General features: G+C 52.9%; 14 protein-coding genes across 14 annotated transcripts; 6 read left to right on the forward strand and 8 right to left on the reverse strand.

The window, feature by feature from the left end:
• Window positions 1–835: 835 nt before the first annotated feature.
• On the forward strand, window positions 836–1691 carry COCCADRAFT_102410 (uncharacterized protein; the record flags this gene model as incomplete). Its single annotated transcript, XM_007716495.1, has 2 exons — window positions 836–1028; window positions 1099–1691. 2 exons carry the CDS (start codon window positions 836–838, stop codon window positions 1689–1691), a joined length of 786 nt encoding a protein of 261 aa, XP_007714685.1.
• Window positions 1692–2859: 1168 nt separating this feature from the next.
• Window positions 2860–3420, forward strand: COCCADRAFT_45995 (uncharacterized protein; the record flags this gene model as incomplete). Its single annotated transcript, XM_007716496.1, has 1 exon — window positions 2860–3420. A coding segment is annotated over one exon (561 nt), but the record flags the coding sequence as incomplete, so codon positions are not given.
• An 8-nt stretch (window positions 3421–3428) lies between these two features.
• On the forward strand, window positions 3429–3701 carry COCCADRAFT_102430 (uncharacterized protein; the record flags this gene model as incomplete). The annotated part of the gene is made up of 1 exon (XM_007716497.1): window positions 3429–3701. A coding segment is annotated over one exon (273 nt), but the record flags the coding sequence as incomplete, so codon positions are not given.
• A 272-nt stretch (window positions 3702–3973) lies between these two features.
• COCCADRAFT_7030 (uncharacterized protein) lies at window positions 3974–5181 on the reverse strand (the record flags this gene model as incomplete). The annotated part of the gene is made up of 2 exons (XM_007716485.1): window positions 3974–4889; window positions 4958–5181. 2 exons carry the CDS (start codon window positions 5179–5181, stop codon window positions 3974–3976), a joined length of 1140 nt encoding a protein of 379 aa, XP_007714675.1.
• A 428-nt stretch (window positions 5182–5609) lies between these two features.
• On the forward strand, window positions 5610–6624 carry COCCADRAFT_38837 (uncharacterized protein; the record flags this gene model as incomplete). Its single annotated transcript, XM_007716498.1, has 2 exons — window positions 5610–5747; window positions 5803–6624. The coding sequence occupies 2 exons, from the start codon at window positions 5610–5612 to the stop codon at window positions 6622–6624; spliced, it is 960 nt and encodes a 319-aa protein (XP_007714688.1).
• Window positions 6625–7053: 429 nt separating this feature from the next.
• On the reverse strand, window positions 7054–8480 carry COCCADRAFT_38838 (uncharacterized protein; the record flags this gene model as incomplete). Its single annotated transcript, XM_007716499.1, has 3 exons — window positions 7054–7456; window positions 7515–7841; window positions 7903–8480. 3 exons carry the CDS (start codon window positions 8478–8480, stop codon window positions 7054–7056), a joined length of 1308 nt encoding a protein of 435 aa, XP_007714689.1.
• Window positions 8481–9595: 1115 nt separating this feature from the next.
• Window positions 9596–13224, reverse strand: COCCADRAFT_28188 (uncharacterized protein; the record flags this gene model as incomplete). The annotated part of the gene is made up of 5 exons (XM_007716489.1): window positions 9596–9645; window positions 9696–9930; window positions 9982–12839; window positions 12895–13082; window positions 13151–13224. The coding sequence occupies 5 exons, from the start codon at window positions 13222–13224 to the stop codon at window positions 9596–9598; spliced, it is 3405 nt and encodes a 1134-aa protein (XP_007714679.1).
• A 1713-nt stretch (window positions 13225–14937) lies between these two features.
• Window positions 14938–15564, forward strand: COCCADRAFT_7034 (uncharacterized protein; the record flags this gene model as incomplete). Its single annotated transcript, XM_007716486.1, has 2 exons — window positions 14938–15314; window positions 15420–15564. The coding sequence occupies 2 exons, from the start codon at window positions 14938–14940 to the stop codon at window positions 15562–15564; spliced, it is 522 nt and encodes a 173-aa protein (XP_007714676.1).
• A 489-nt stretch (window positions 15565–16053) lies between these two features.
• On the reverse strand, window positions 16054–16458 carry COCCADRAFT_102394 (uncharacterized protein; the record flags this gene model as incomplete). Its single annotated transcript, XM_007716500.1, has 1 exon — window positions 16054–16458. One exon carries the CDS (start codon window positions 16456–16458, stop codon window positions 16054–16056), a length of 405 nt encoding a protein of 134 aa, XP_007714690.1.
• Window positions 16459–16863: 405 nt separating this feature from the next.
• On the reverse strand, window positions 16864–17310 carry COCCADRAFT_51420 (uncharacterized protein; the record flags this gene model as incomplete). Its single annotated transcript, XM_007716501.1, has 1 exon — window positions 16864–17310. A coding segment is annotated over one exon (447 nt), but the record flags the coding sequence as incomplete, so codon positions are not given.
• Window positions 17311–19451: 2141 nt separating this feature from the next.
• Window positions 19452–20629, reverse strand: COCCADRAFT_102405 (uncharacterized protein; the record flags this gene model as incomplete). Its single annotated transcript, XM_007716502.1, has 2 exons — window positions 19452–20468; window positions 20528–20629. The coding sequence occupies 2 exons, from the start codon at window positions 20627–20629 to the stop codon at window positions 19452–19454; spliced, it is 1119 nt and encodes a 372-aa protein (XP_007714692.1).
• A 466-nt stretch (window positions 20630–21095) lies between these two features.
• Window positions 21096–22321, forward strand: COCCADRAFT_38843 (uncharacterized protein; the record flags this gene model as incomplete). The annotated part of the gene is made up of 5 exons (XM_007716503.1): window positions 21096–21112; window positions 21171–21245; window positions 21336–21465; window positions 21530–22147; window positions 22229–22321. The coding sequence occupies 5 exons, from the start codon at window positions 21096–21098 to the stop codon at window positions 22319–22321; spliced, it is 933 nt and encodes a 310-aa protein (XP_007714693.1).
• A 358-nt stretch (window positions 22322–22679) lies between these two features.
• Window positions 22680–24315, reverse strand: COCCADRAFT_7038 (uncharacterized protein; the record flags this gene model as incomplete). Its single annotated transcript, XM_007716487.1, has 3 exons — window positions 22680–23754; window positions 23960–24105; window positions 24193–24315. The coding sequence occupies 3 exons, from the start codon at window positions 24313–24315 to the stop codon at window positions 22680–22682; spliced, it is 1344 nt and encodes a 447-aa protein (XP_007714677.1).
• Window positions 24316–25009: 694 nt separating this feature from the next.
• On the reverse strand, window positions 25010–25447 carry COCCADRAFT_28194 (uncharacterized protein; the record flags this gene model as incomplete). Its single annotated transcript, XM_007716490.1, has 1 exon — window positions 25010–25447. One exon carries the CDS (start codon window positions 25445–25447, stop codon window positions 25010–25012), a length of 438 nt encoding a protein of 145 aa, XP_007714680.1.
• Window positions 25448–25604: the final 157 nt, after the last annotated feature.

The following is a 25604-nucleotide window of genomic DNA, read 5'->3' on the forward strand; positions in this document are numbered from 1 at the left end:
GAATTTAGGAGCTCCTGAAACAATTTGAAGCAAACAGTGTCATTGCAAACATGCGAAGACTCAACATTGAGATCAAGAAAACCACCAAATCTGCCTGGCACACGAAGCCGCTGCATTTGCAGAATTTGGTCTTGGGTAGCTTGGCGCATGGTTTGAAGTAGAGAAATATGGGTAAGGGCGTGTTTAGCGTGATCTTCTGGCAGGTTTCAAAGAATGGGGAGGCGCATCCAGCAAGAGATCGGACAAAGCTTCGGGGACAAAAAGAAGTGAACAAGGCTATATTCGCGTAACGTATAGTTTGAAGCCATCTCAATACGTTAAGGCATGAAATGTAGAAATAACCAGCGGCTAACTGTAAAGATGAATGGCTCTCTTAGGTTTGCTTAGAAGTTTGGCGCCTAAGAAGCTTCATCTAAATTTAGTTTCCCGGCTGTATGGTTCATAGATTCGTATTTAGATCGGACCGAGGACGGTGAACTCTTTCAAATTGGAAAAGATGAAGCAGAGAGAAACAGAACACATAAGGATCACTCTCTTTACAAATGGTGGGTGCTGTGCATTCACTTGTAGCTCGATTAAAGTGCGTATGACGCCTGGGATATTCCCCGCGGGCCGAGCCACCCAGACCGTAAATGGATTTAGCGCGGGGGGACCCTGCATTGGCCATGGGTGACAGGGGTTCGATGATCACGCTGACGCTGAAACCACAAGGGTCCTTTGCAACAACCACGCGACAGGACATACCCCACTCCCTCCTTATATTCTGTCCACCTGCCGCGAATCTGTCAACCAAAAACACCGCCAAACCTAATTCCTACCTCGCGCGCCTGGTATCATGGCAGCAGCCCTCGAAGTCTCCCCGCCCGCGTCGCCACAACCTGCCAAAGAAACCGCAAATGATACCCATACGCACAACTGTCCGTCATGTGGCTATAGCTTGAATACGAAAGAGCTCGAAGAAGCAAGGCGAAAGATAGAGGAGCTGGAAGCGCAGATGGAACGACTAAAGGAGAAGGCCACTGCAGCTGGTACGTGCCTAAAGATGCGCCGAGCAGGCACTACCCACAAGTCTACATACATAGACTAACAGGCATTCAGTCGATAGATGTGCGGATTACGAGGACCAAATACGCGTTCTGAAAGACAGCCAGCGGGCTCCCAGCCCACTGCGTTCACAAACCTCGCAATCCGACAAGCCCTTCAACGGCGCCCTACCGCGCCCCTCCGTGGACGCCGATCCCCCACGTCCCAACACCGCAAACTCGACAAGGGCTTCGCGCTTCTCCTTCATCACAAACCGCTTCCCTTCTCCGGCGAACACAGGAGCCATGCCCCCGCCACCTCCGCCGAAGGACGATCATGCGCTAATCAACGAGCTCGAGCGGGAGCGGGCCCTTCGTGCAAAAGCTGAGGCGCGCGTGCAGACGGTCGACACGGAGATTGAGGAGTTGAGCGTGCAGCTGTTTAGCCAGGCGAACGAGATGGTTGCTGAAGAGCGGCGGGCAAGAGCGAAGCTAGAGGAGCGGATCGAGACGCTAGAGCGTAGGGATAGAGAGAAGATGGGACGGTTGGATCGCCTGGAGAAAGCCGTCAGTAGAGTTGAGAGGGTCAAGGCACTGCTGGCTGAGAAGGATGGCAGGGCGATTGAGGCGCCTCCAGATGGCATGTTGTCGTTACCAGCGAGAAGATGAGGAGCCTGCGGTATTTTGTTGTCATTTACGGCGTTGCGTTACGTGTTACGATACCCATATTTCTGATATTTTGCATCTTAGCATTAGCGTTGGGCGCTGGGCATATCCATTTTAGACTCTTTAGATAGTAAGCGAGTGGAATACATATTGTTTTCAAACACGATAAAAGATAGTTCGCTCGTTATCACATGTCTCACATTCGCCTATGATATTGTTGATAACTATTTCACTCTCACAAAAATTCAACCCCGTGTATTTGTTTACATATTTTTTTCTTGCCTTTTCAACAAGCATATGCCTGTGGCGTCCTTATTTCCCTGTTTCTCGTCGATTCGATCAAGGGCCGGAACCCATATGCATTATTTGTATACACTTTTAACCTTGGTTCAACCTCCCTGTCTCAGGCAAGAATCGGGAGGACCATGATTCCCTCACCTCACGATGACTTTGTAACATCTGCCAGCCAGTAGGCATGGCAGATGTGTCTTCTGTCTTGCGCTGAAATATATTGATTGGCGTCTACCTCGTCCACGACGTCGCTCGTTTTCTGTTCGTAGTCGCCATGTTCCATTGTCCAAGTGCGAGCGGCATTTACTTGATGATTTCACCGCCCACCAATATCCCCTGTTGAGTCATAAGCACCATCTTCAAGCGGTTACTCCCAGATATGCCATCCGTTTCTCATGGATCTCACGATGATTTGATGCAATAGAAGCCTGAATGACCTTTTTGAACTATTTTCTGACATGAGAATCCAAGGTTCGTCAAGTTAATGCTGTGTGAAGAATGGTTGATTGCTCTAATGTTCCAACGTGTTGCATGTGCTTCCCTGCCAACGAAGATGTTCTTTTTATACAGGCCAATGTCGTTGATTCTGATTATGTCTAGAATAGTGACTTTGGGGCATAATGTATTGAACGATTACATGTTACTGGATCATTACAGTGATGAGTCGTACTTCCATATTGGGTATTTTTGCATCGTGCAAGTATCTATCTGTTCTTGTAGATATAAAGGAAGGGAATTTCCCTCCTAGAATTCCCATCTCTCCATCTCACAATACCATCACACAAGCACTCCCATCAAGCCAAACACCACCACAAATCCCTTTCATACCAACACCACCAACCGAAGACCAAGTGAAGCACCCCTTTACAAGCTTTTCAGAATGGTCTCCAAATACTCCAAGATGAAGAACCAAACGATCGCGCACAAGAACCAGCAGCAAGCGGAGCTGGAGAAGGCCAAGCTCCTTAGTGAAGAGTTCGAGGCCTATCAGGCCCTCCTGAAAAACACCAACCATCAGCCTGCCCCCGGTCACTACCGCACCAAAAGCGGTAGCCACATGAAAATTGTGCCCAACGGTTCGAGTTGGACGCGACAAGGAGTTTCTGCAGAGGAGCAGCTACTGCCTTTCGGCGTCGTATGGGTGCCATACCCATCAAGCGGCCATCCAATCTGGCCGATGACGATTGAAGAGCTCTACGGCAACGGAGCTCCAATGTTCCAACTTGTCATGCCACAACAAGTTGGCTTCAGCAACCTCGGCGACCACATGACCCCACCTGGGGTCACATATTCAGCATACCAGCTCAACAAGCTGGCCGTTGTCGAGAACGGGCCCAACGATGTTGGGTACCAAGCGGTTCCGACGACGACGATGGATTTCTCTCGCGAACACGTTCGAGTCTACGAAAGCGGTGCTGTCGAAATGGTACCGCCAATCCCAGAAGCATACCGCTCCCTCTCCCTCCCCCTCCTCACCCAACTCCAACCTACGCTCGCGCAGCAAATTCCGCAACAAGCGGAGGCCCAGCCCTGTGTGTCGGGCCCAAGCCAGATTCCCGCCTCTTCCTTCGGACAGTTGGCGGTTCCCCAGACATGGATCGACGAAGAGGCAAGAACGCGATCCAACACTCACGACACAATTCTCACCGGAAACACCGGTTTCACAAATGGGGAAGGTCACATCCCCGATTCTTCTCTTCTTCAAAATGTCGACACGGGTAGTGTCGAGGGCGACGGTGCCAAGGTGGGGGAGTTGGGCCAAAATAGCATTGAGCAGGACTTCGCTGGTGTTTGTGATTTCAACATGGACAATATTGATTGGAAAGGTTTTGACCTTACTGGGACTGATTGTGACAGTTAAATCATCAAGGATGGTTAATATCTTGTTTTTCTTCATGTTTTTCTTAGTTTAGTCTCCATGGCAATTTTATCAGGAACTTTATTTACCACCCCTTGTTTTGAAGTCTGATTCCATACATTCATGTACTGTCTATCTAGTATCTCCACAAGCACAGCAAACGATCGTAGAAGCTCGTGGATATGTATGTCCGCTGACCTTGGGTATTTAGCCCGGGTTGGGAGTCACTACCGTAGTTCATGCTCTCGTGCTCCTCAAACTTCGCCAATACCTCAATCTTCCACTCTCCAGCACTCTTTGTGAGCCTGACAATCCTCGTACCAGCATGCATGCAGCTGACAAGCAAGAGGATAGCCTCAGGAGGTGGCTCCGACCTCCACTTCTCCACACCGTGGTGCTCTGGCAGCTTCGGGTTCCGATCAAGCAGCTTGAGCCGCCAAACTCCACCTCCGAGATTGGTCTCTGCAAGAACTTGCCTGCGTCCGGAAATTGGGATGTGGACAAGTCTTAAGTGGTCGTCGTAGCTACCAGTAATAACGAGCAGGCCCTGGGTATCCAAGTGTACGGGAAGAATAGCAGTAACACCCGCACCGTGGATCTTTCCATCCATCCAAGGCACACTACCTCCAGAGCCATCAGAAAGCTCAGCAAAACGCAGCGTGCTATCGTCACCTCCAGAGAGTAGCCCGGAGCCATCAGGAAGGAACGCCAGAGTCCACGCTTCCAAGTCATGCGTAGCAACCTCTAGCTTAGTGGGGGAGTCATCTTCGCTTTCCGTGTCGATTACACCAAGACAAACCTGCCCATTTGAGAGCGTCATGCCGACCATAAATGACTCTGGGTGCCATGAAAAGGCAGTGATGAGTACATCTTCAGGGAAATACTGGATGGTCTTGATGTGGCTGATGCTAGGGTTGCGCTGCCACGACTGGAGCTCGTAGATGGCGAAGGCTCCTGTTGAAGTTGCAACACCAAAGTTTGAACTTGTGACATGCGTCAAGAAGTGAATGTCTAGGATGGCTGATGGCGTGGCCAGAGTCTGAATAATGTTGCTTCGGGAGTCAGCACGTGAATATCACTACGTGAGCTTGAAAACTGAGAATAACCATGCTCTACATACACGTTGTCGCCGTCTACCTTTACCAATATCAAGCTGCCGTTGCGCTGCTGATTTTTGGCACTGACTTTTCCATCCTGGGGAGCGCTCCCTGCGGCATCCTTCTCATCGGACTTTTCAAGATTGTAAGTGCCGACTACTGCATACTGCGGGTTGAGCGGAAAGAATTCGATACAGCTGGGAGGTAAGTCGAGCTTAAAAGACGTGAGCGATCGTATTGAAGACATTTTGCGGGTGATGGTGAATGATAATTTGCCCTCTCATTACGGTTAGTGGGGTGCTTGACTAAGCGCGCGGAGTGACGCCATTGGGACTCGACCTTCCCTTCTCTCACTCTCTCTTTCCCCACCTCTACGTCAAGGCTTGCCACCAACCGTCAATTGCTTACATGTAAAGCTTTGGCAAGGCTGTGCAATCTCCACCTCTACCGATATTACCAGGCGATGCCTGCGCCGTCGAGTTGATGCCTTGCTAATCCCTGCATTTCCGCATTGCAGCCTACACTAGTCCCAAAGTAAACTACGCTTGACTTTGCGATACTCACCACAGTGATTCTATTAAAGCAACACAGAGGCGCATTTCCATTTTCAACTACACTCAATTGCATCTCAACTTTTCTCGAACTAATTGGTTTAGAAACTCCACTCAACCCATCATGTCTGCCGCCATAGCTTCTGCAGAGACGTTTGCGTCTGGTCGCTACTCGAAGCGTAAGAGGACGCAAGTCTCATACCATCTTGACGATCTGGAATACTCAGACACGGAGTCTGAGTTTGAGAGCCCTCAAGCAAAGGTGCGATGCACTGCTGCGTGCACGAGGGTGGCCTATATTAACGGAGCTTTACCAGAAGCCCAAAGCCCAAACAACCAAACCACTTCCAAAGCGAAAGATCTTTCCGTTCTTGGACCTTCCTGCGGAGATCAGGAATACTATCTATAACTATACGCTCTGCGACCCATCCGGCATCAAATTTGTCGGCACGTATCATAAAAAGCGCCGCGTCGCCACCCGCGTGTCAACAAAATACCCGTCAAGCGGCGGCAGATACGACAGCCCAACCTCTAAACGCGTAGTCGAAGACGTTCTCGATGCCGATGGAAACTACACCCCTCTTGTGCCATCACTACTCGCCGTGAACAAGCAAATCTACAGCGAGGGCATCGACATTTTGTACGGCAACCAACTTACCTTCGCCGACAGCTTCGCACTTTACAGCTTCCTCATCAACCTTGGGCCTGCGCGTGCCCAGCGCCTCAAGAAGCTCCGGGTTCTAGGCTGGCTCCACAGCCGCGGATTGAAAGTCTACAACAACGCATGCTTTGCCGCCCTCGCCTGGGCCACCAATCTCACCTCGTTGGTTGTCCATGTGCACATTAACAAATACTGCTCTCCGCGCCGCGCAGCAGACCAGTTTTACCGCGATGCGTTTCCCTGGCTGGAAGCTGTTAGCGCGGCAAAAGGCAAGCACGGTGCAGCTCTCGATGTTGTGACGTTGGATGAGACGGCCTTGTCGGATTCTTGGGTGTCGTGCAACTCGGACGAGTCGGTACCTACGCCTAAGGAAAAGGCGAAGCATTTCAAGGCTGAACTTGCAAAGTGCTTGGATGAGCATCGGGATATGGTTCTGAAAAAGTCAAAGAACAAGATGGCGAAGAAGGTCAAGTCTTGAGTGTATTGTTTTGGAGCCGAGACAATAAGTTTGGAATTTGGAGTTTGCAAGGGAAAGGAATCACATTGATATTTGGAATTCTGAGAGCGACAGCGTCTGCATTATGATACTGGCGTTTGGCATATGGTATCACCTATTTTCTTCACAGATTCATTCTACGAGCATGGAACAAGGAGTAAGTTTTTCTTATTTCATAGCTCAATACAAGAAATACCAGATTAAGAAAAAAAAACAGAATTATTTACTCTTAAACATGACAATTGTATTGAAAAAAATCTGGGTATACCATTTTCGTCTCAAGACTATTCCAAGGCCGTAAACAAGATTCATTCGTCATCATCATCATCATCATCTTAGATCAATCAAGCCACAAAACACCTCTATTAACATCCCCCCCTCCGCCTGAAAAATTCGCAAAAAGGTATTCCCTCACCTCAATACCAACCTCCCTAGCATAACCCTCAATGCCTCGGCTCCCTCCCTCCCTTCCTCTCCAAGTACCCTCTCAATCCTCTGCACATGATCCTCAACCTTTGCCCTCAGTTCCGCCACCACACTCTTGCTATACTCAAAACTGCCCTTGCTCTCCATATACCTGAGCGCATACTTCTTCACCTCCTCATCCGTCGTCTTCTGCTTGAGGATATTGATAAGAATAGTATTGGAGGGGTCTGCGCGAATGGCATGGATGACGGGGAAGCTGAATTTACCTTCTGTGAGGTCTTCGCAGAGGCCCTTGAGGGAGGTGTAGCCGGAGGTAGGGGAGAGGTTGAGGTGGTCGTCTAGGATTTGGAAGAGGAGGCCGATGGTTGAGACGAGGGGAGTGCAGTCGCTGTTTGGATTGTTAGTCATCAGGAATAATAACAAGGGGGGAGGGGAGGTGACAGTACATTTCTGTTTGCGACTCTGCTTGCATGAGTTTGATGGCTAGGCGGAAGAGGCCGCCTGTTTTGTTGCCGACCATTTCTAGGTAGTCTGCTTCGCTGGGGCAGGTCAGGCTGTCTCGCCAGTAGAGATCCATGCCCTGGCCGCGGTGCAGATTCAATAACTCCTCGGTGAATATCTCGATGAGTTTGGGGTTGTTCATGGAGAGCAGGAGGGCGAGGGCACGGAAGTAGACGTAGTTGGCCGAATTGATGGTCTGGGGCGTGCCGAATATTGCGTGAGCGACGGGAATACCGCGGCGGAGGACAGACGAATCTTCTACATCATCGACACTGGAGGAAAGGAGTAACAGTCAGCGGTCAAGTCGAAGAGTACGTTGGTGAAGATACACACAGCAAACTCGAGGTATGCAACATTCCCACCACTTTTGTAATGATGTCGAGTCTTTCCGGCGGTACTTTAAGCCACAGGTTGAAGGCAGCTATGCATTGGCTGCGGATATCTTTGCCCGGATGTCCGTACAAGTAGTCGTATGGCCCTAGTAATATGCGCTCCTTCTCCTCTGTCCACGCGACGCCATTTCCGTAGATGAGCTCCTCGCCTATGCCCTTGGAGTGTTCCGAGGGCGGAGACAGTGGGGTAGGGTAGTTTGCGCCGACATCGTGGTTTGTGGTCGTGGTGTCCATGTGGGAGTCGATGTCGTCGGTGGCCGACGGGGACTTGTTGGAGGCCAAGTGGGGCGCGGTCTGCTGCTCTTGTAGATGGGCGTTCAGCGGCTCGGCAGAGTGGCTTGTCTTGCTCTTCTTGCTCTGGCCCAGCCAGTCAATCTCGCTCAAGGGGCGCAGGACCGATGTTCTCGAGGGTGGCTGCTTGGGGCTGCCGGGGCTAGGGTTCAGGATGCCCGTGGAGCTCGTGCGGGGCGGGATGGCGTTGGGAGAGGCAAACGGGTGGACAGACGAAGACGTCGGCATGGTTCGAGGAGAGCCCCAAGCGGGTGACAGAGTTGCTTATTTGTACGGTTGGCAGGCTGAGGCACGGTGGGATAGTGGATGTGGTAGCCTAAACGGGAGGGCTATTCGCTCGATTGACGCGTGGTCGCTGCAGGATGCGCTGTGGCAGCGGGACCCGAGGCCAAGGAGTGGTGTGCGTGTGTGTAGGAGAGGTTGTGACAGCGGTTCCTGGACATGTGCATGCGGAGTGCGGAGTTTACGGGGCGCGTTTCGATAGATGTCGGCGGCTCTTGGGTGTCTTGGAGCGCAGACTATAGCCGGTGTGTGTAGACAGAGAGCACGAGGAGCAGAGCAGCGCAGCGCAGGTGGGAGAGAGCCAGGGGGCAAGAGTAGGCCCTATTGCGCAGAGCATCATGACCCATTGCTGCCCTCTTGTCCTGGCACATGTTCGCATCCATCAAATGCACGATGCTTGTATGACGACGCCAGGCACTCGCCTCGCTTACTCCACCCTGGCCGACCAGCCCCGCCAACCCACGCCCAGCCCGCCGCCACCCGACAAGCAAGCACATGGTAACGCAATAATCACATGGCACTCCAAAGCACACCAGCTGCACAGCCGCTCAAAAGAGGACTAATGCTCTCTTGCATTCTAGCCGTCTCAGACTATATGTGCCGCCCTGGACTGAAAAGTACCAGCAGCTATCTGCCAGTCTGCCTTCCAGTGCAGCATTAAATATTATACAAATTGGTCCCCTTGTGCCAGAAACGGGAGAAGAAGAGAAAACAAGAAGGCATTGCTGGTAGTGACAATGGTGATGATGGTGATGCTCCAAGCCTGCCCTATGGCCTCCCCCTGGACTTTCCCCCCAAACGCTAAACGGGTATGCAAAGGAAAAAAAAACTCTACAAAATGTGCTAAGAGAAGAGAAAGGAGAAGAAACTAGGCAAGGAAAATGACACAGCCCCAGTGTAGAACCATTTTATATCCAACACAAGGAAAGAAGGGTGGTGCTTGATGCTGTAGTCGTACGTCGTGACAAAGAGAATAAGGAGTCGCTGGCTACTACATCCAGGTGGCTGAGAGAGAGTAAAAGAAAGTCTAATGAGGGTGTAGGTGCTGTAGGGCAAGGGCTCTACTGCGCCTGGTTGTATGCTAGCCAAGCATCGTGCGCTTCACGGAGGACTATGTGCTGTCAGCATGTTTCATGCATCATTAAACTTCAATAAACTTACTTTGCAGAACCTGGGCTTGCGCTGTGTGTGTCTCGCACGCGCACTGCAGCGTTCGGCCATCAACAAAGTCCAAGACAACACTGTTGGGCAGCTCTTGTCGGTCCTGGTCTGGAGGGTATGGGGCGCGGAAGTCGCTGAGGTGGAAACGCTTGACGATTCCCTTCTCGTTGTGCTTGGACGGGCTGAGGACAAGGTTGCCCATGGAATCGATCTCGACCCATCTTCGCTTCCAGAGCTGGTGCAAGGTTAGCAGGCGATCAGAACTTTGTATACACAATCAACTTACCAAAGTGTCGGGAAATTGAACATTCAAGTCACCAACGTGCATGGGAGGCGGTGGCTCGCGAAGAGACGACAACGATGTCGACCGCATGTCGTTCTCCGGAAGTGTCAGGCTGCTGCTCGAGCTCTTCCAGGGCATGGATGACATGGATGAAGACATGCGCTTGAACATCTTGGTCGTGCGCGACTCCTTCTTTTCCTTCTTGTCTTCCTTCTTCTCGTCGCCATCATGGCTGTGAACAGACCTCGACTCACTCATCCGCCGACCAAATGTCCTCCATGTGCTCTCCGAAGACGTCCGCGAGGGTGCCAGACTGTGGTCCCGAGAGTGTGATGACGAAGTGTCTCGAGAGGCCGGTGTCTCCGGTTTCGGCGGCTGAGGGGGGCTCTTGGGTGCGGGAGTGGCTATTTGGTGGTCAATAATCAGGGGGCTCTGGTGGAGTTCCAGCGGCGTGCTCTCGGTAGGCATGGCTAGGGTGGGGTTCATTGTTCGCTCATCACGAACAATTCGTGCAGTAACCTGAACAGACTCTGGCTTCTCGGGCCCCTGTTGCACGTTGTATACGGTTGACTTGATTGGGCCCGACGGTTTCCTGTCAATCATCGAGGCAGAAGACGACGGCCGGATCAAGGTGTTTCCATTGCGAGAGGCAGACAATCCATTGGGCGATGTGTCAAGAGGCGAGGATGCAAAGAAAGAAGACTTGCGTTGGGCAACAGACGAACTCGGCGCACTCAGGGTGGCGGCTGCAGGGTTCACAGAAGCCGACTCCCTGTTGGTCTTTTCGGCAAGAGCCTTGATTCTTTGTGAGATGCCAGACGAAACATTAATCTTCTTGGGAGCCGACGACGTGTCGGACCGTGGTGGCGGCGGCCAGCCGCCAGATACCTTGCGAGCAGGCTGTTGTTCGGGGGAGGGACGCGTAAGACTAGTAGGGTAGTTTGACGATGCTGACCTGGGGGGTGTCGACAGCTCAGCTTGGGACGGTGACTTGCGTGGGAAGAAGGGCATGATGGGCGACTTGGACACAGACATAGGCTTGGCTTCATGTACTGTAGCGCTCTGCAACTCTTCCATGAAGGAGTCGTCGGACAGATATTCGGTTTCGGAGTTTTCCGCACTGACGTGGAGTGGGTCGAGCTGTGCACGGCGCTTCCCCTTGGATTCGAACCAGCTGTCCCTCTTTGAGCCAGCGGGTAACAGCATAGATTCTCTTTGGCGCTTTGTCGCTGGTCCCTGTTCTGGCTGCGCTGCCGCATCTGAGGGCATGTATATGGTCGACTCCCGGTTCGAGCGGCGGCGGGCGTGGGTGTCGTCCCCGGCAGGCCTCAGCGTGTTCCTCCTGCTGCTGCTGCTGTCTGCATCGTCGTCGAAAGAAGGCGCCCGTTGGGTGATTAGCGGACCCTGCGTGGGTTCGTTGTAGGCGTCGGTGGGTGGAGGGGGGGTGGTGCTGTCAGCGACCACGGTTGGTGTACTGTCGACGGATTGTTCTTCGTCAAAGGGATCAGGAGCTTGGGACTCTAGCGTACCCTGGCGCTTTTGTGGGTCGTCTACTAGTCCGCTCTCATCTTCGGACAGGGACGACGGCCGCGTTGATGGTGCGCCAGACGAACCGTGGGTTTGGGCGGAGATGGGAGATGATATCGACACAGTCGAGTTTAGGTCGTCTCCCTCCGTTGGGTTGTCTGCAAAGACGAGCCCAGAATTGCTTGGGCCTTGCGAAGTGGGCAGATTATCACCAAGCAATGTCTCTTTGTTTGCCTCGGGCTCCTCGCCATGTTCGGTAGGAGTCGTTTCTGCCGAGTCTACCGCCTCTTCACCTCCTGGATCCTCAGTATCTACAGTCGACTCGTCGACCGCCTTATCCTTCTTCGCCTGCTGAGCCTGCTGCTGCTTCTTGCGCAGCTCCAGGGCCTTCATCAGCCTCGTCCGCTCTTGCGTGGTTCCCGTAGCTCGAAGGTGGCTCTTATACGCAGCAACAGGCATAGACTTGACACTAATCGGCGAGCGTGGCGTGTATAGCGACGAAACAGGCGAGTGTGGCACCTCGGGCATCGGAGGTAAATCGAGTGGTGGAGGAACCGCAATGGCGGGAACAGCGCTGGACGAGGCAGTTTTGGACTCCTTCTGGGCCGCCTTTCGCGCCGCAGAGCGCAGCCCCGCGGGGAGCGATGCCACCTGTCTTGCCATGTCTTGTGACGTGTTCCCTGACGTGGCCGGGCGCTTTCCTTCGAGTGACTGGCGTGGCCGTGGGCCCAGTTTGACCTTGGGCTTGGTGTACTGCGCGTAGTAGTGCTCATAAAGCTCGTTGTAGTCTGGCCGCGTCGTCTGAGACGAGCTTCGCGGCTCGGGTCCGCCTTCAAACAGCGAGTCGTAGTTCTTGAACGTGTCTTGCAGGTCTGACAGATCAGTGTTCTCCGGTGTCTTTGGTGGCTCAGTCACTGTCTCAACGGTGACATGAGAGATGTGCGGTACAATCTTATGGCCAACAACCTTTTCCTCCAGTATCAAGGGAACAGACTCGGTTTGCGAGGTAAGAGAGGCACACCGTGTGGGGTCTTCCTCAGTACTACTTCTCGACGGCTCCATTATGGTGGGTATACTGGTATCCGCCGTTTCCGACGCCGCCAACTTTTCAGTTGAGTCTGGCTGACATGTCTCTTCGGCAGTTTCCTGGATCCAACTAAGTTTTGGCCCGCGCGACGACCCGCTGGATGAGGAGCTCGAAGGGGCGGCGGTGTGCAGACTGCATGCTGATGCGAGGGCGGCATCACTAAGTTCCTCTGGGGTGGAGATGGACAGGACAATATCGTGAGGCGCAAACTTCTCCGAGATGTTTATGAAGTGGACAGCGACACGTGCTACATATGGGCAGTCAGCAGCAATCCATGCAGCAAAGTCAGCATTGCGGCCTACCTTGCAGCAGGCGCGAAGTGCCATCAGGCACATATTTGACCAAGACCTTGCGCCGACGGTAGAGCAGGAGGCCATATAGCGGTGACTTGTCCTCGTACTGAGCGACGGCAGCGCGCGCCTCTCCTGCTCCGCCAGTGCCCCGCTTGAGGACCTCGACAGAGTCCCTCGACGTGTATCTCAACAGGAACCTAGACCGCCAAATGTCAGCAGATTGCGCGCGCAAACAAGCAGGCGAGAAGCAGCAAGAGAATCGTACCAACCACCAGCCTCGGCGAGGGCGCCCTGGTACGCCTGTGTGACTTCTACATTGTCGAGCCCGTTGAGCGACATGGTGATAGCCGTGGAGCAGAGAGAGAGAGGGCCGGGCGTGTGGGGACAGGCTCTCTCCAAAGCCGTGCGTATTCAGAGCGAAAGAGGCGGCTTTCTTTTTTCGTCGCCGCTCGTCGTTCGACGACGGGCAATCAAGATATCCAGGAGGTCAAAGCTGGACAGGGGTCAACCTTGTCGGGGTCCGCAATTGGAGAAATACGAGAGGAGAGAGACAGAGAGAGCAAAGGGTCTCAGAGGCGCACGGCACGGGCCATGGGGGGGAAGAAAGAGAGAGAGTGGGAGAGACAGAGTGTGTGGTGGTGATGGTCACTGAGGCAAGGCGAGGGCTTCAGCAACAGTCGAGTATGTAGGTATTGTGCGCATGTACAAGTACAAACGGCCATATGCGTAGCTTTGGTAATAATGCGCTGAGCAGCACCCGGCAACTGCAAAGGGGACGCGAGTTCGCAAGTCAAGGCCAAATGGACGGCCAAACGTGGAGACGCCGCGTTTCAGGCACACAAGCACACAGGGGTAAACCGGCGCGCAGCCCTGGAGACGCCCCTAGCCCGCAGCTTTGCCGACCCCAACTATTCACCGACAAAGCAAAACAATGTGTTTGCATGCCTAGAGTACACAAATAAAACGGCCCTTTGACGGCTTGGAGCATGAGAGCTGTGGTACCTGCGTGTCTGCGTGTCTGCGCTATGCTTAGGGTACCATCTTACCATGACCACCTCGTGCCGCCCATGTGGCAATGGGACCTGCATTGATAGACTCCCCCCCGTCTCTCTCTCCACCCGACGCAGGAACACGGCACAGCTCCATCAGTGTTCCTGAGGCACGCAGAGTCACAGCCAGGCACCGCATGAGATATGATTGTTTTTTGTCACGTCATGGTTGGGGTATTTATGGCCGTTGCTGCCCCAGATTGCGCAATTGCTTTTCGCCAACGGCACACATGGGAGGACGGAAAAGAAGCAACCCGCCGTTTTACATATCCTGCACCTGGTCACAACGGGAGATCGCTGCCTCACCATGGCTATTCCTTGAAACCTGGTATTTCTAGACTTTGAGAGTTGTTTTGTTCTTCCATCCATGACCCTCTCAGCCGTAGAAATCTGCCAGCTACATGACGACATCATCGTAAGTAGTGTATATACACGCCGAATATCTCACCTTGATCTCTACCACCAGAAACACGATGCGCGTCCAAAGGGCATCGAAGCCAGCACAAAGCTAGCCAGCCACCGTCTGTCCAAGACCCAAACAAGTGTCGTGCCACTATCGCAATCCCATCTGCCCCGCACCAAGACGACCCACCCATTTGCATCTTCAAGACCAGTGACCATCTCGCTGCCCTTGCAGCATGCATTCATCACCGCATCGCTGATCGGACGGCAGCGGCCGTGCCGAAGGGAGCAGGAAAAAAAAATAGTCTTAAAACCAACGACGAAGGAAAAACAATTGAACGTCTTTCCTTCTCAGCTATCCATCAACGCTTCTTCCACAACACTTGAACCAGAAACCCAAACCCACAAGACGTCATACCTTTGAATCCCCGGTCCACTACGCCCAGCGTGCCACCCCTCCCACCCCTCCATCCAGCCTCATACTCCAATCACCGCAAAAGCAACCTCACCCTACCCCATCTCCAACCCAAAGAAAAGGAAGAAGAAAAAAAGCAACAAATCCAACCCCCACAAAGTTCCAACCCCAAAACCCACCAAAAAAATGTCCCCATCCCTCCCCCCAATCTCCTCCCTCCCCCACTCCCCCGACTCAACCCTGACCACAACCCTCGACCTCCTCTTCGAACCCAGCCCCGCCCTGCACACCCTCACCCTCCCCGTCCTGCGCAGCACAACCTTCCCTTCCTACGCCATCCTCATCACCGCCATCGGAACCCAACTGCGCGCTCTAGCCGCCTCGTCCACCCCGGACGACGCACAGCGCCTACAAGACATATTAAGCGCGCATCCGCGGCTGGGCGCGAAGAAAGTAGAAAGCGAGCAGAGTAGGTCTGAGCAGGCGAATTTGGCTGGCGAGGGCGAGGAACTAAAGGTGTTGAATGAGGAGTATGAGGCTGTGTTTCCGGGCTTGAGATATGTGTAAGCTTTATCCCATTCCTCTCTTTTTTTTCTCCTATAAATTCACCCAATGTGCGGTTCCCGAGGGAACAAAGATGGTAACTAAATGCAAAAAAACAAAAACAGCGTCTTCGTAAACGGCCGCTCACGCCCGGAAATCATGCAAAACATGCGTGATCGCATTACGCGCGCCGATATCGCGGCCGAGCGGCAAGAAGCTATCCAGGCCATGTGCGACATTGCGCTTGATCGTGCGGCCAAGTTGCAATAAAAAAAACACTTTCGTTGTAGAACGGTCATAAGATTAAAAAAAAGAGGGGAAAAATTACCCAGAATAGGGGGAATCGAAGAATTAACAAAAAAACCACAATGTTCATTTTTGATCATGAACTTTGAAATTTTAACTTGAATTGTTCTTTCTCCCCCCCAATCCCTCCCTCAGCAAAACACCAGGATATGCCTTGCTTATACACATATCTTACATGTACAGAATAGAAAAAAATGCATACACACTATTGGCCACCCACAATACCGATTCACCCCTCCCATTGCGCCGGAAAATTACAGTTTCCCTCCCATGTCAATCCCCCCTTCCTATATTCCCTTGAAGTTTTGGTCCTTTTTTTTCCCCCAAATGCTCCTGTGCAAGATGAATACAATTACATGTTTGCCCCGTCACCCTATAATGCCTGATAGGATTCACCTTTTTATTTTCATTTTTTGAACAGCGACAAAATAAACTATCAGAGGTCAAAATCATTTATTCCTCAGTCGAACTTACCTTCTTCGCCCATGACCCACGTGGTGACGTCAATGATGGCGGAAAGTCTGCAGTAGAGTTTCCACCCGCCAATGATGGAAACTCGGGAAACATGACCGGCGGTCCCATTGTAGAAACGAAATTGGGCGATGTTGCCATAGGCGCCATGTTCGGTGATATCGGGATTGATGGCGCAAAGTTTGGCGAGACAGACGTCGTCGGCGTTACTGCACACATCTCTGGTGATATCGACTTTTTCGGTATGCAAGGGCGGAAGTTGGGCGATGTTGCAAACGAGTCTGTCCGCTTAGATGCGGAATGAGAAGTTGGATATGTGTTTAGCCATGGTGAGTTGGCGTCCATGTCGATATGGCCATAGTCTGGCATGGTGTAGTCCGAGTACATGCTAATGGCATGCGCCGTACTGGTTGGTATTGTCGTAGACACATTGGTGGTGACAGCAGCGGGAGAGAACGGGACAACCTCATCGTCATCTTCCTCACCAAATGGACTTGGCAGGGGTCCTTCATCATCTAAATGGGCATAGAGGTCCACTTCATCTTCCTCCGCATCAAAAGCATCGTAGTTTGATACACCTAGCGGAGACGGTGGTAGGGGATGGTAGTCTCTATGCAGCGAATGCCCTTTGGTTGGGGGTGAAGTCAAGACCCATGCTTCGTTTGGTGAGCGGAACGATGCTGTCTCATTAGGACCCGACGTCGGTGAGCCGTGTGACGTGGGTGAAGGGCTTCTTGACGAATTTGGAGAACTGGTGGGTGATCCAGACATGACAAAGCGGTTGCCAGACCGTATGGCGGCACTGGGTGGGACTGATGGATCCTGTAGTAGGACTGGATGAGTATATGTGTCGACGCTTCCGTGAGTAAATTCTAAACGAGCCAGTTCAAGCTGAGCCTTTTCCTTTTCCTGAACAATCGACACTCGGGCACTGAGTCCAGACGAGTCCCTCATGAGGATGTTTCGTCTCCGTATACCGTTCAAGATGGCGGCTTTGGGGAGCAAGTTCCGTCCCAGGGCCTTTTGCTTGGCCCATACTGCAATCTTTGAGCTGCCTCGGTCGACAATGTTGGTTGCTGGATGTGAAAACTGTGGAGATAGTCGTGATGTAATAAGAAATAATCGAAGTCGGCGTTTCTTTTTCTGCACACATGAATGTTCTCCGTCGATATCAGCCACAGCTCGGCTACGCTTCCTCGAAGCGGATATCGGCGGCCGAGGCAGAAAGGTGAGCTTCATGGCTGGCGGCGGAAGCAAGATGAATGGTAACGTGGCGGAACTGTTGATGGTCCAGACAGTTCCAGGGTGCTGGTTCAATGTTGATCGTGTGCTCTCGGTACCGGCTCGCAACATCCTCCGCTACCCAAACTCATGCACGATCTTGGGTAAGGAGTAGCTGAGCAGACAAATTGGCATTCTTGGGTGGAGCGGGTGTGGATGGTGAGAGTGTATGTGTAGTTTGGTTGACGGGCACGGAACGAGGCCACAGGAGTAAACGTAAAACCAATACAGTGCTAGTGAATAGGCGAAGCTAAGCCTGGCTCTGTGGACCGCACGCACCAGTGTCGAGATGGAAGCATGTCACGAGACCATGTTCAGGGCGGAGAGTCGGACATGGCCCGCACAGATGACACGGTTTTGAACAGCGAACAGGTTTCAATTCGGGATACCAAGAAAGGGTCTGAGGCGTAGAAGAGTCGAGAAGTCGAGGCAGGGTAAGCCGTCAGGGAGGAGTCGGGGAGTGGCAGAAGAAGAGGGGCGTGGTGATATGGCTAGTTAGTTGACGAGGCAAGGCGCGAATGACCCAGCGCTATGGGCAAGATGCGGAGAACCCCAGTAGGTGTGCGCCAGTAGTGCCGTCGACAAGTCGCCCGTCTGACTGGACGGTGCTTCTTTTCCTCGACGGGCGCCATGAAAACTCTGCTGGCCAAAAGGTGAGGCTGCTGCATCTAGACGGGGGGCCGTCATGGATCCCCCTCTCTGTGCTTGCTTGTGGGAAGAGGCGTTTGCGACAATGTCATGGGCGGAGAAGGCCTCCAGCACTGCCATGGGGCTCGGCTTAAGGGTCCAGGGGGTCCTTGGGCGTGGTCCTTCGCCACCCCAGAGCCCATCGCGACCTGCTTTCGCTCTCCGACAACAACCAACCACTGCTTCGTTTCTTCATCGTCGCACTCACGAGCTCAGCAGACATGTCGTCAGTCTCTCACCACGCATCCGGGCTATCCTGGCCAGGGCGAGCCAGATGACAGCGGGCCCGTCGACGGCAAACTCACGGCTCCAGGTGCAAGCACGGCGACTGGTCCAGTTTTGATCCTCGCCCTCGGCCGGGGTCTGCGGGCGCCAGCGACCTAAGCAATCCTGGGGTTGCGCTGCCTGTTGGCTGCCTCTTCAGCTGCCGCTCGTACTTGGATGCGTAAAGTAGCACAAACCCTCCAGAGCCTCGACCATGGCTCTGTGGCCCTCGACATGGGCGACGCGTCGGTCCTGTATACGATGGTTTCACAGTCCGCCGTGAGCCGTCGTATCCTGCCTCTACGCTGTGTCTGCACCCTATCTTGTCAGCCCACCCCATGCTCGCTGCTGTCATTCATGTGTCCAATCTCGGCATGCCGTGGTGCAAAGGACAAACACTCGCCCATGTCTGCAACATGGCCCACTGTGCTGGGCCTAAATGCAAAGCAACCCAAGCACCGCACCTCGTCACCATCTGTGCTCACTCAACGCAGATGACTTGTGTGCGAGGCTCAGCGCCACAATCCATCCTGGTGCGGGGTGAGCGTCAGAAAAGCAACTTTGTGGAGCACAAGGCGCCCCTCATCGACTGATTCACTTTGGTCCGGCTCGATTCGGGGGTTGCTGCAAAGTTCATGTCCGTGGCAGGGTTGGTCATTCGCTCGCCTTGGGCTCTCTGTCAGATCTGCAAATCGATCAATGGCAAGCAGACAGTCTCAAGCGAGAGGTCGCCTGGAGGGAATCACCAGCCCGTGCCCTGCTTGGCGCTCTGGTTCGCATTCGTCACGTGGCCGGATATCTGGAAAACATTTCCACTGTATTTGTGTCTATGTACTTGCAGGTTTGGTTGTATTGCTATGCTCTTTGAGCGTGATCTTCTTCTTCGTAGAGTCCCATTTCGCCAACTACTCATCCGGCAACACCATCCACCGCGGACTTTGCGCAATTCGGACCGAGGACTGCTTCCCATCGTGTCCGTCTACCTGTTTTCCAAGACCATAATGGCCTTGGGTTAGATTGCTCGAATTACACTTTATTCGGCACATCCCCCTTCTCGCTCAGGTCCGGCCTTTCTTGTCCAGACTGTTTTTCTTATTCCCATCAATACCTATGACCCATGTAGCACCCAAGGCTTCCCAAAACCCTCCTCAAATCATCAAATCGGCATCCGGCTGCCAGAGATACAAATCTCTATCTGCACTCGCGAGCAGATTCGTCCTAGGGTTATACCCGACAATAGCACCCTTGCCCTGACCCGGAAGCTTCTCCATTGGTTCTAAGATGTTATTGGGCGCAGGAGGCTTGGATATATCCCATACCAGCAGGCCGTCTTCTCCACTGCCTCCAATCAAGAACTGACCGTCTGGAGTGAGACACACATCGCCTTGGCCGTTTGCAGGCGTGTCCCCGTTACGTGCAGCGCCACTGACATTGGTGACGGACGACGCGGGCGGTAGGCGCCCTGAGGATCCAGCTTTGCGGTAACAAAAGTGCGAGATATCGCCGGAGAAGGCATCGAGGACAAAGTGGCCGCTACCATTGGTGGCTACGACTAGACTCTTGCCGTCATTGCTAAACTCCATCTTTGTCCAGTCCACCTTTTGTCCTCCCATGAAGCGCTGCTCGTACTCCAGCAGGTCAAACGTGGCGAATGGCGGCTTGTCGTAGTTGCGCATGTCATAGAGGAGGATAGATTGCGTCGGCGGCGAAGCGATGGCAATGACGGTCGCCGACGGGTCGTAGGCAGCGAGGTAGGGCGCATGTAGATTGAGCAGGCCAACGTAATTTGGCGACTGTAGGTTCCACAAGCGCACCGTATTGTCCCGCGAACAGCTGATGAAGTCGTCTTTGGACGGGCACAGGGCAATCGACGTAACGGTGTCGGTGTGGCCCTTGAAATAGCGTATATACGAGTTATCGTGGGTGGAGAGGAAGCGGATGGTATCGTCGACCTTTGTGCTGGCGTAGATGATGCTCTGGGCGTGGTGACTGAAGCGCGCAAGGTGGACGCCGTACTTTTGGCTCTTGAGCTCTTTTGCATGCTTGCCTTCTTTACAGTTGTAGATTTGCAGTGTGTCATCGTCGCGGGCTACAATGGCGAGTTCGCCCGAGTCGTCAAAGTCGAGCGAGGTGATGGACGTGCCGTGGCCGCCGGATTTGAAGCGCTATAGACATTGTGAATATGCGAGCGCAAGGTATCATGGGTGCTAAAGGGACCTCTTACTCTTTGAGGCCGGAAGCTCGTTATGACGTCGCTCACTTTTTGTGTCGGCGGGCCTGCAGGCGGTGGAGGAGGTCCTCCGCCGGGCGTTGCTAGCCCAGCCATTGCAGTGCTTGGGTAGGGAGGAGCTCGTAAATCTTTAGCTCGATATCTCCTTTACATGTCCATATGCGTAGTGTAGCAATTCCGTAGGCGTGAGGGTTGACGCGACTCGACCGTGGGACTGAGCTAGAGCCGGCGGAATGCGCGCATGAGAATGCGGTGCGAGGTAGAAAGTGGGTCACAGCGTCAACCAGCCTTGAGCCGAAACCGGACCCCCGAGAGTTTATTCACAATTACTACGCCCTGCATTTGCCATCTGTACACTACAACACCTCTCAATTTTTTCTGACTTTCCCACGGTCTTGACTCCGAGCCCTACACTCCTTTTCCCCTTGAAATTGACAAACATCCGGTAAACGGCGACACACATACGAAACGGTAGACGGCGACTTTGTCGTAGGACCTCAAACGGCGATACACCTGTTCGGAACCTCCAAGTCAGAGCGCTCAGTCGCATAAAAGGCGCAGCATGTCTACAACCCTTGGGTAAGCTATTCTCTATTGATCAACAAGAAACCACGGAACTAATGTCTACCGTTTCCAGCTCCTTCATAGCCGGCGGCATAGCAGCATGCGGAGCCGTGACAGTGACGCACGGCTTCGAAACAGTCAAGATCCGGTGCGCAAAACAATCACTCTCTTCCCAATGGCTTGGCCTTCAAAAAAATATCCCGAAAAGCGAATAGGCTGGTTGACCGCTTTCGCCCAGACTACAACTACAAGGCGAGCTAAAGGCAAAGAGCGATGCGCCGCGGTTATACCGGGGAGTCTTCCACGGCGTCAGCGTTATTCTCAAGAATGAAGGGCCTCGAGGCCTATTACGTGGGTTAGGATGTGCAGTACGTTTTCCAAAAAAAAACCCCCAAGCAAAAAAAAAGATATATTGATAAGTTGAGAAAATAGTACATCTACCAAATGACCCTCAACGGCTGCCGCCTCGGCTTCTACGAACCCATCCGCAAAACCCTCACAAACACCCTCTACCACGACCCCACCCTGCAATCCTTCTCCATAAACCTCTTCGCAGGTGCCTCATCCGGTATCCTCGGCGCCGCCGCCGGCTCCCCCTTCTTCCTCGTAAAAACCCGCCTCCAATCCTACTCGCCCTTCCTCCCCGTCGGCACCCAACACCACTACCGCAACGCGCTAGACGGCATGCGCCAAATCTATTCTTCAGAGGGCATAAAAGGACTATACCGCGGTGTGGGCCCCGCCATGGTCCGAACGGGATTTGGCAGCTCAGTCCAGCTTCCGACGTACTTTTTTGCAAAGAGACGCTTGGTTAGGCATTTGGGTATGCAGGAGGGTATGCCGCTGCATATAGCGAGTAGTACCGCCAGTGGGTTTGTGGTTTGCTGCGTTATGCATCCACCAGACACAATCATGTCGCGCATGTATAATCAAACGGGCAATTTGTACACGAGTGCGTTTGATTGTTTGGCTAGGACGGTGAGGACGGAGGGTGTGCTGGCGTTGTATAAGGGATATTTTGCTCATTTGGCAAGGATATTGCCGCATACGGTATGTTTTTTCCCTTCCTCCTCCTCCTCCTCCTCTGTTCTTTTCTGTGGAGGGGAATTGCACTGACAGTTTTTTTTTTAGATTCTCACACTCACCCTGGCGGAACAAACTATCAAGCTCATGCGCATGGTCGAAGATCGTATCTTACCAGCTGATGTCAAGGTGAAGATGTAATTCTTACCCTTTTTTACTACCCTGTAATAATACATGTTATTACCATCTTTTGAACCTTTTATGCTCTCGAGTTTCCCCCTCCCCTTTTCTTTGTCGACGTGGAATTGGAAAGGTTAAAGAAAGTATGGATAGCGTGTATATGCGGTGTTAGACTTTGATATTTGATATGAAAAGAGCATAAATGTTCATGTGCGTATGTATATTCGAAGACAAGATATCGATGCAGGAAAAAAAGTTAAAAAAAAGGGGGTAATTCATACTCTAAATATTTCCATATGGCCAACCCAAACTTTTAATATCGCTTCTAGTTATACAAAAAAAACACCTCTATCAAGTCCTTCAATATGGAGGAGAAAATCTACTCATCATCCTCCCAGCCCTCAGCCACCCAGCCAATCGGCCTGCTCTTCCACATCCCCAACACCTTGACTGGCCCCTGAATCTTTCCTTGCATCCCATCTCGCACACCTCGAACAGGCAACGCCGCCGTTATATTCTCAACCTCAGCCTCAACATCAACATCAATATCAACATCCATATCATCCTCCTCTACTCCGCCCTCACCCCTCGCAGCAAGCAAAACAGCACGCCAGGACTCAGCACTAGCCAGATGACCCTTATCCAACAAGGCCTCTGCGAGTTTCAAGCCCCAGAAACATGGGGCTGAGAAAATCTGCACAAGAACGTCTTCTTGCATTTTTTCGGCTGACACAGCAACGCGTCTTGCGGGGGCCCAGTCGGATGAGGTGAGCATGTGGCAGAGCCAGGTGTACATTGCTTCTTTGATAGGGTCGTCGGAGTCGGCAACAGAAGTATGATGGCTATTTACCTTGAATGCGAAGAGTTGGTCGAGGAGGCGAGTAATGAGGGCATTGATGGAGAGTGTAGATGAAGTGCAAAAGGCCGTAAGAAAAGGGGTCCAGATGAGAAAGGCGCCGGACATGGAGGAGCCTAGCTTCTTGTCCGTGGGCAGAATCATTTTTTCGTCTGCAAGGAGGCCAAGCAGAATACGTTGTGTTGGCGTGTTGGCAGAGAAGTGCAAGGTGTACGTTGACAAGGCTGTTTGGGCTGCCTTGTTGTCTTGTCGTCGTTGCTTAATCTCATTTTTCCTCTCTTTAACGTACGACTTCAAGACGGCTTGCAGTTTCTCCTTGACTGCCGCTCTGGTTTCTAACCCAAACTCATCCTCAGCCTCGCCGTCGCCGCCAGTCTCAAAGGCATAATCCAATTGCCGCCAGTACCACTCCCACAGCCACTCGAGTGAGTCTGCGGCAGCGCGCTTCAGCTCTGCAAGCGATGGTAAGTGCCGATGGACGATGCGGTGCCGTGTTTCCAGCAGGGAGAGGGGTAGTTGGAGCGACTTTCCAGCGGGGAACCACGAGGGGCGGTCACGCGTCAAGTCGATCTGGGTATCTGCTAGGCCGGTTACGAATCTATGCACTTGTTAGACGGAGGCCTGTCTATGTTTTGTGTTTGTCTCGATTCCCCAATGCTTGGGTCTGGGTGTGAAGCAAGACGAAGCATGTGAATGATACAGACAAGGGTATTGGTCCCAAAGCATTTTCTGTAATAGGTACCTCGATACCGGACAAGGATCAATCACATTTGGCAACATTGACCGCCGGTTGGGAAACCTACCTTGATAGTGCTGTTGCATACAGCAGCCGCAGGGCATTGTGCTGCAGGCCGCCCCTCCCATCTTGGAGGATGACATCAACAATATCTGCCGTCGACTCTAGCAGCAAAGGTAGAGCATCTGGCTTACGCAGACGCCACGCAAAAACCTAGCCGCCATCAGCTTACTGCTTCTTGCCTTGCGTCGGTCTGGAACTATGCTTCTTAGACGACCAGACCGACAAAGGTCGGCTCACCTTGTTGACAGCCTTTTCTCTTCTAAGCGTCTCAGAGCTGTAGAAGTCGTGGCGTAGCTGAAGCAATTCCTGGCCATTGCGCCACGCCGTCACAACAAAGCGAGGACTATTATTCGAGTCCATGGACACACATGCACACAAACGGAGTTATTTTGTTCTAAGACGCCCGAGCCTCAGGGCATGCAACAGAAAAGAGAGGGTTTGGGTGTCTAGGGCAGTGGGGACCCCTGCCAGTGGAGTGGCTGATTTGCGTGTCCAAGCAAGAGGGCACGTGAGAACGCGTCGGATGCGAAACGATTGGGAAATAAAAAGAAATAAAAAGAAACCGTCGTGGATTGGACTGGAGACGATTAGCGCAGGTGGAGCATCGCGCCAATGAGGTAAGAGAGTGGCGGTTAAAGCCGGGGCAAAAGGCAATCTGGCACCCCATACTCTGGAACCTTTGTTGTGTGAAAGGCTATTGGGCGCTACGTGAGTAGCGTCCGAGCGTGGTAGACATGGGCGGCGTGGTAAGAAAAGTTGGGACGAGGCAACTATGGCGGGTCTCGCCGAGGTTGGGCGATGGATGGGGGAAAGATGCAGATGGGTCCCCGTTTGGCGGCACATTGGTGGACGGGCCAAGGGGCGGCATGAGGTCGGACAAGTCAGTCAGTCAGTCAGAGGGGGGGGATAGCTGGGCCGTCGGTTAGTTGTCGGTTAGGCGTTGATTAGTGATGGCAGTTCCGTCAGTGCTTTGGCGGATGAGGCTGAGGGGACGGGATGATGATGGCAGTCATCGGGCCTTTGCCGGCCAGTGTGACACAATCGCCTTGTTGGATCAATTTGCGCAAGCCTGGCCTGGGACCTGAAGGGAAATGGGCCCGGAGGATGCGGGCCCATGTCGCCGACGCGCCATTTGCTGGGTCGCCGGGCTCGACGTGGGTTTTGGGACAGAGGGAGAGACGGCCAACCCTGGCCTCGGCGCATGCCGCAAGCTAGTCGTCCTGTTCCACCATGTAGGGTTTCCCAAGGTTTGAGCAAGCGTGGCTAGAAGCGTGGAAGAAGCTTGCGCCATGGCACGACCCAGGCCGATGCTTTGACGGGCGATGATGGATGACATGACTGAGTAATGAGCAGGGCAAGTGAGCGACATTCGATATTCAAGCACATGGTGGTTGTAGTGGTGGTGGTAGTGGTGGTGCCGGGGCATAGTGTTGAGGGCGCCTCCCCCCGTGGTTGGCTGCCTGCTGCCTGCTCCTGCTCCTGCTCCTGCCATAGTAAGTAGTCACCCTCGTCATGTCATTGGAAGATGAACCCAGTATTTGTTATGTGTCTCTCATTGTGTTTGATTGGCTGCCAGTCATGCCTTCCTTCTTCTTCTACTATACTACTGACTGCTAACTATCTACTACTACTATACATGCATTTCCTCT

The sequence above is a fragment of the Bipolaris zeicola genome (genome assembly GCF_000523435.1).
Source record: "Bipolaris zeicola 26-R-13 unplaced genomic scaffold scaffold_142, whole genome shotgun sequence".
Lineage (NCBI taxonomy): Eukaryota > Fungi > Ascomycota > Dothideomycetes > Pleosporales > Pleosporaceae > Bipolaris > Bipolaris zeicola.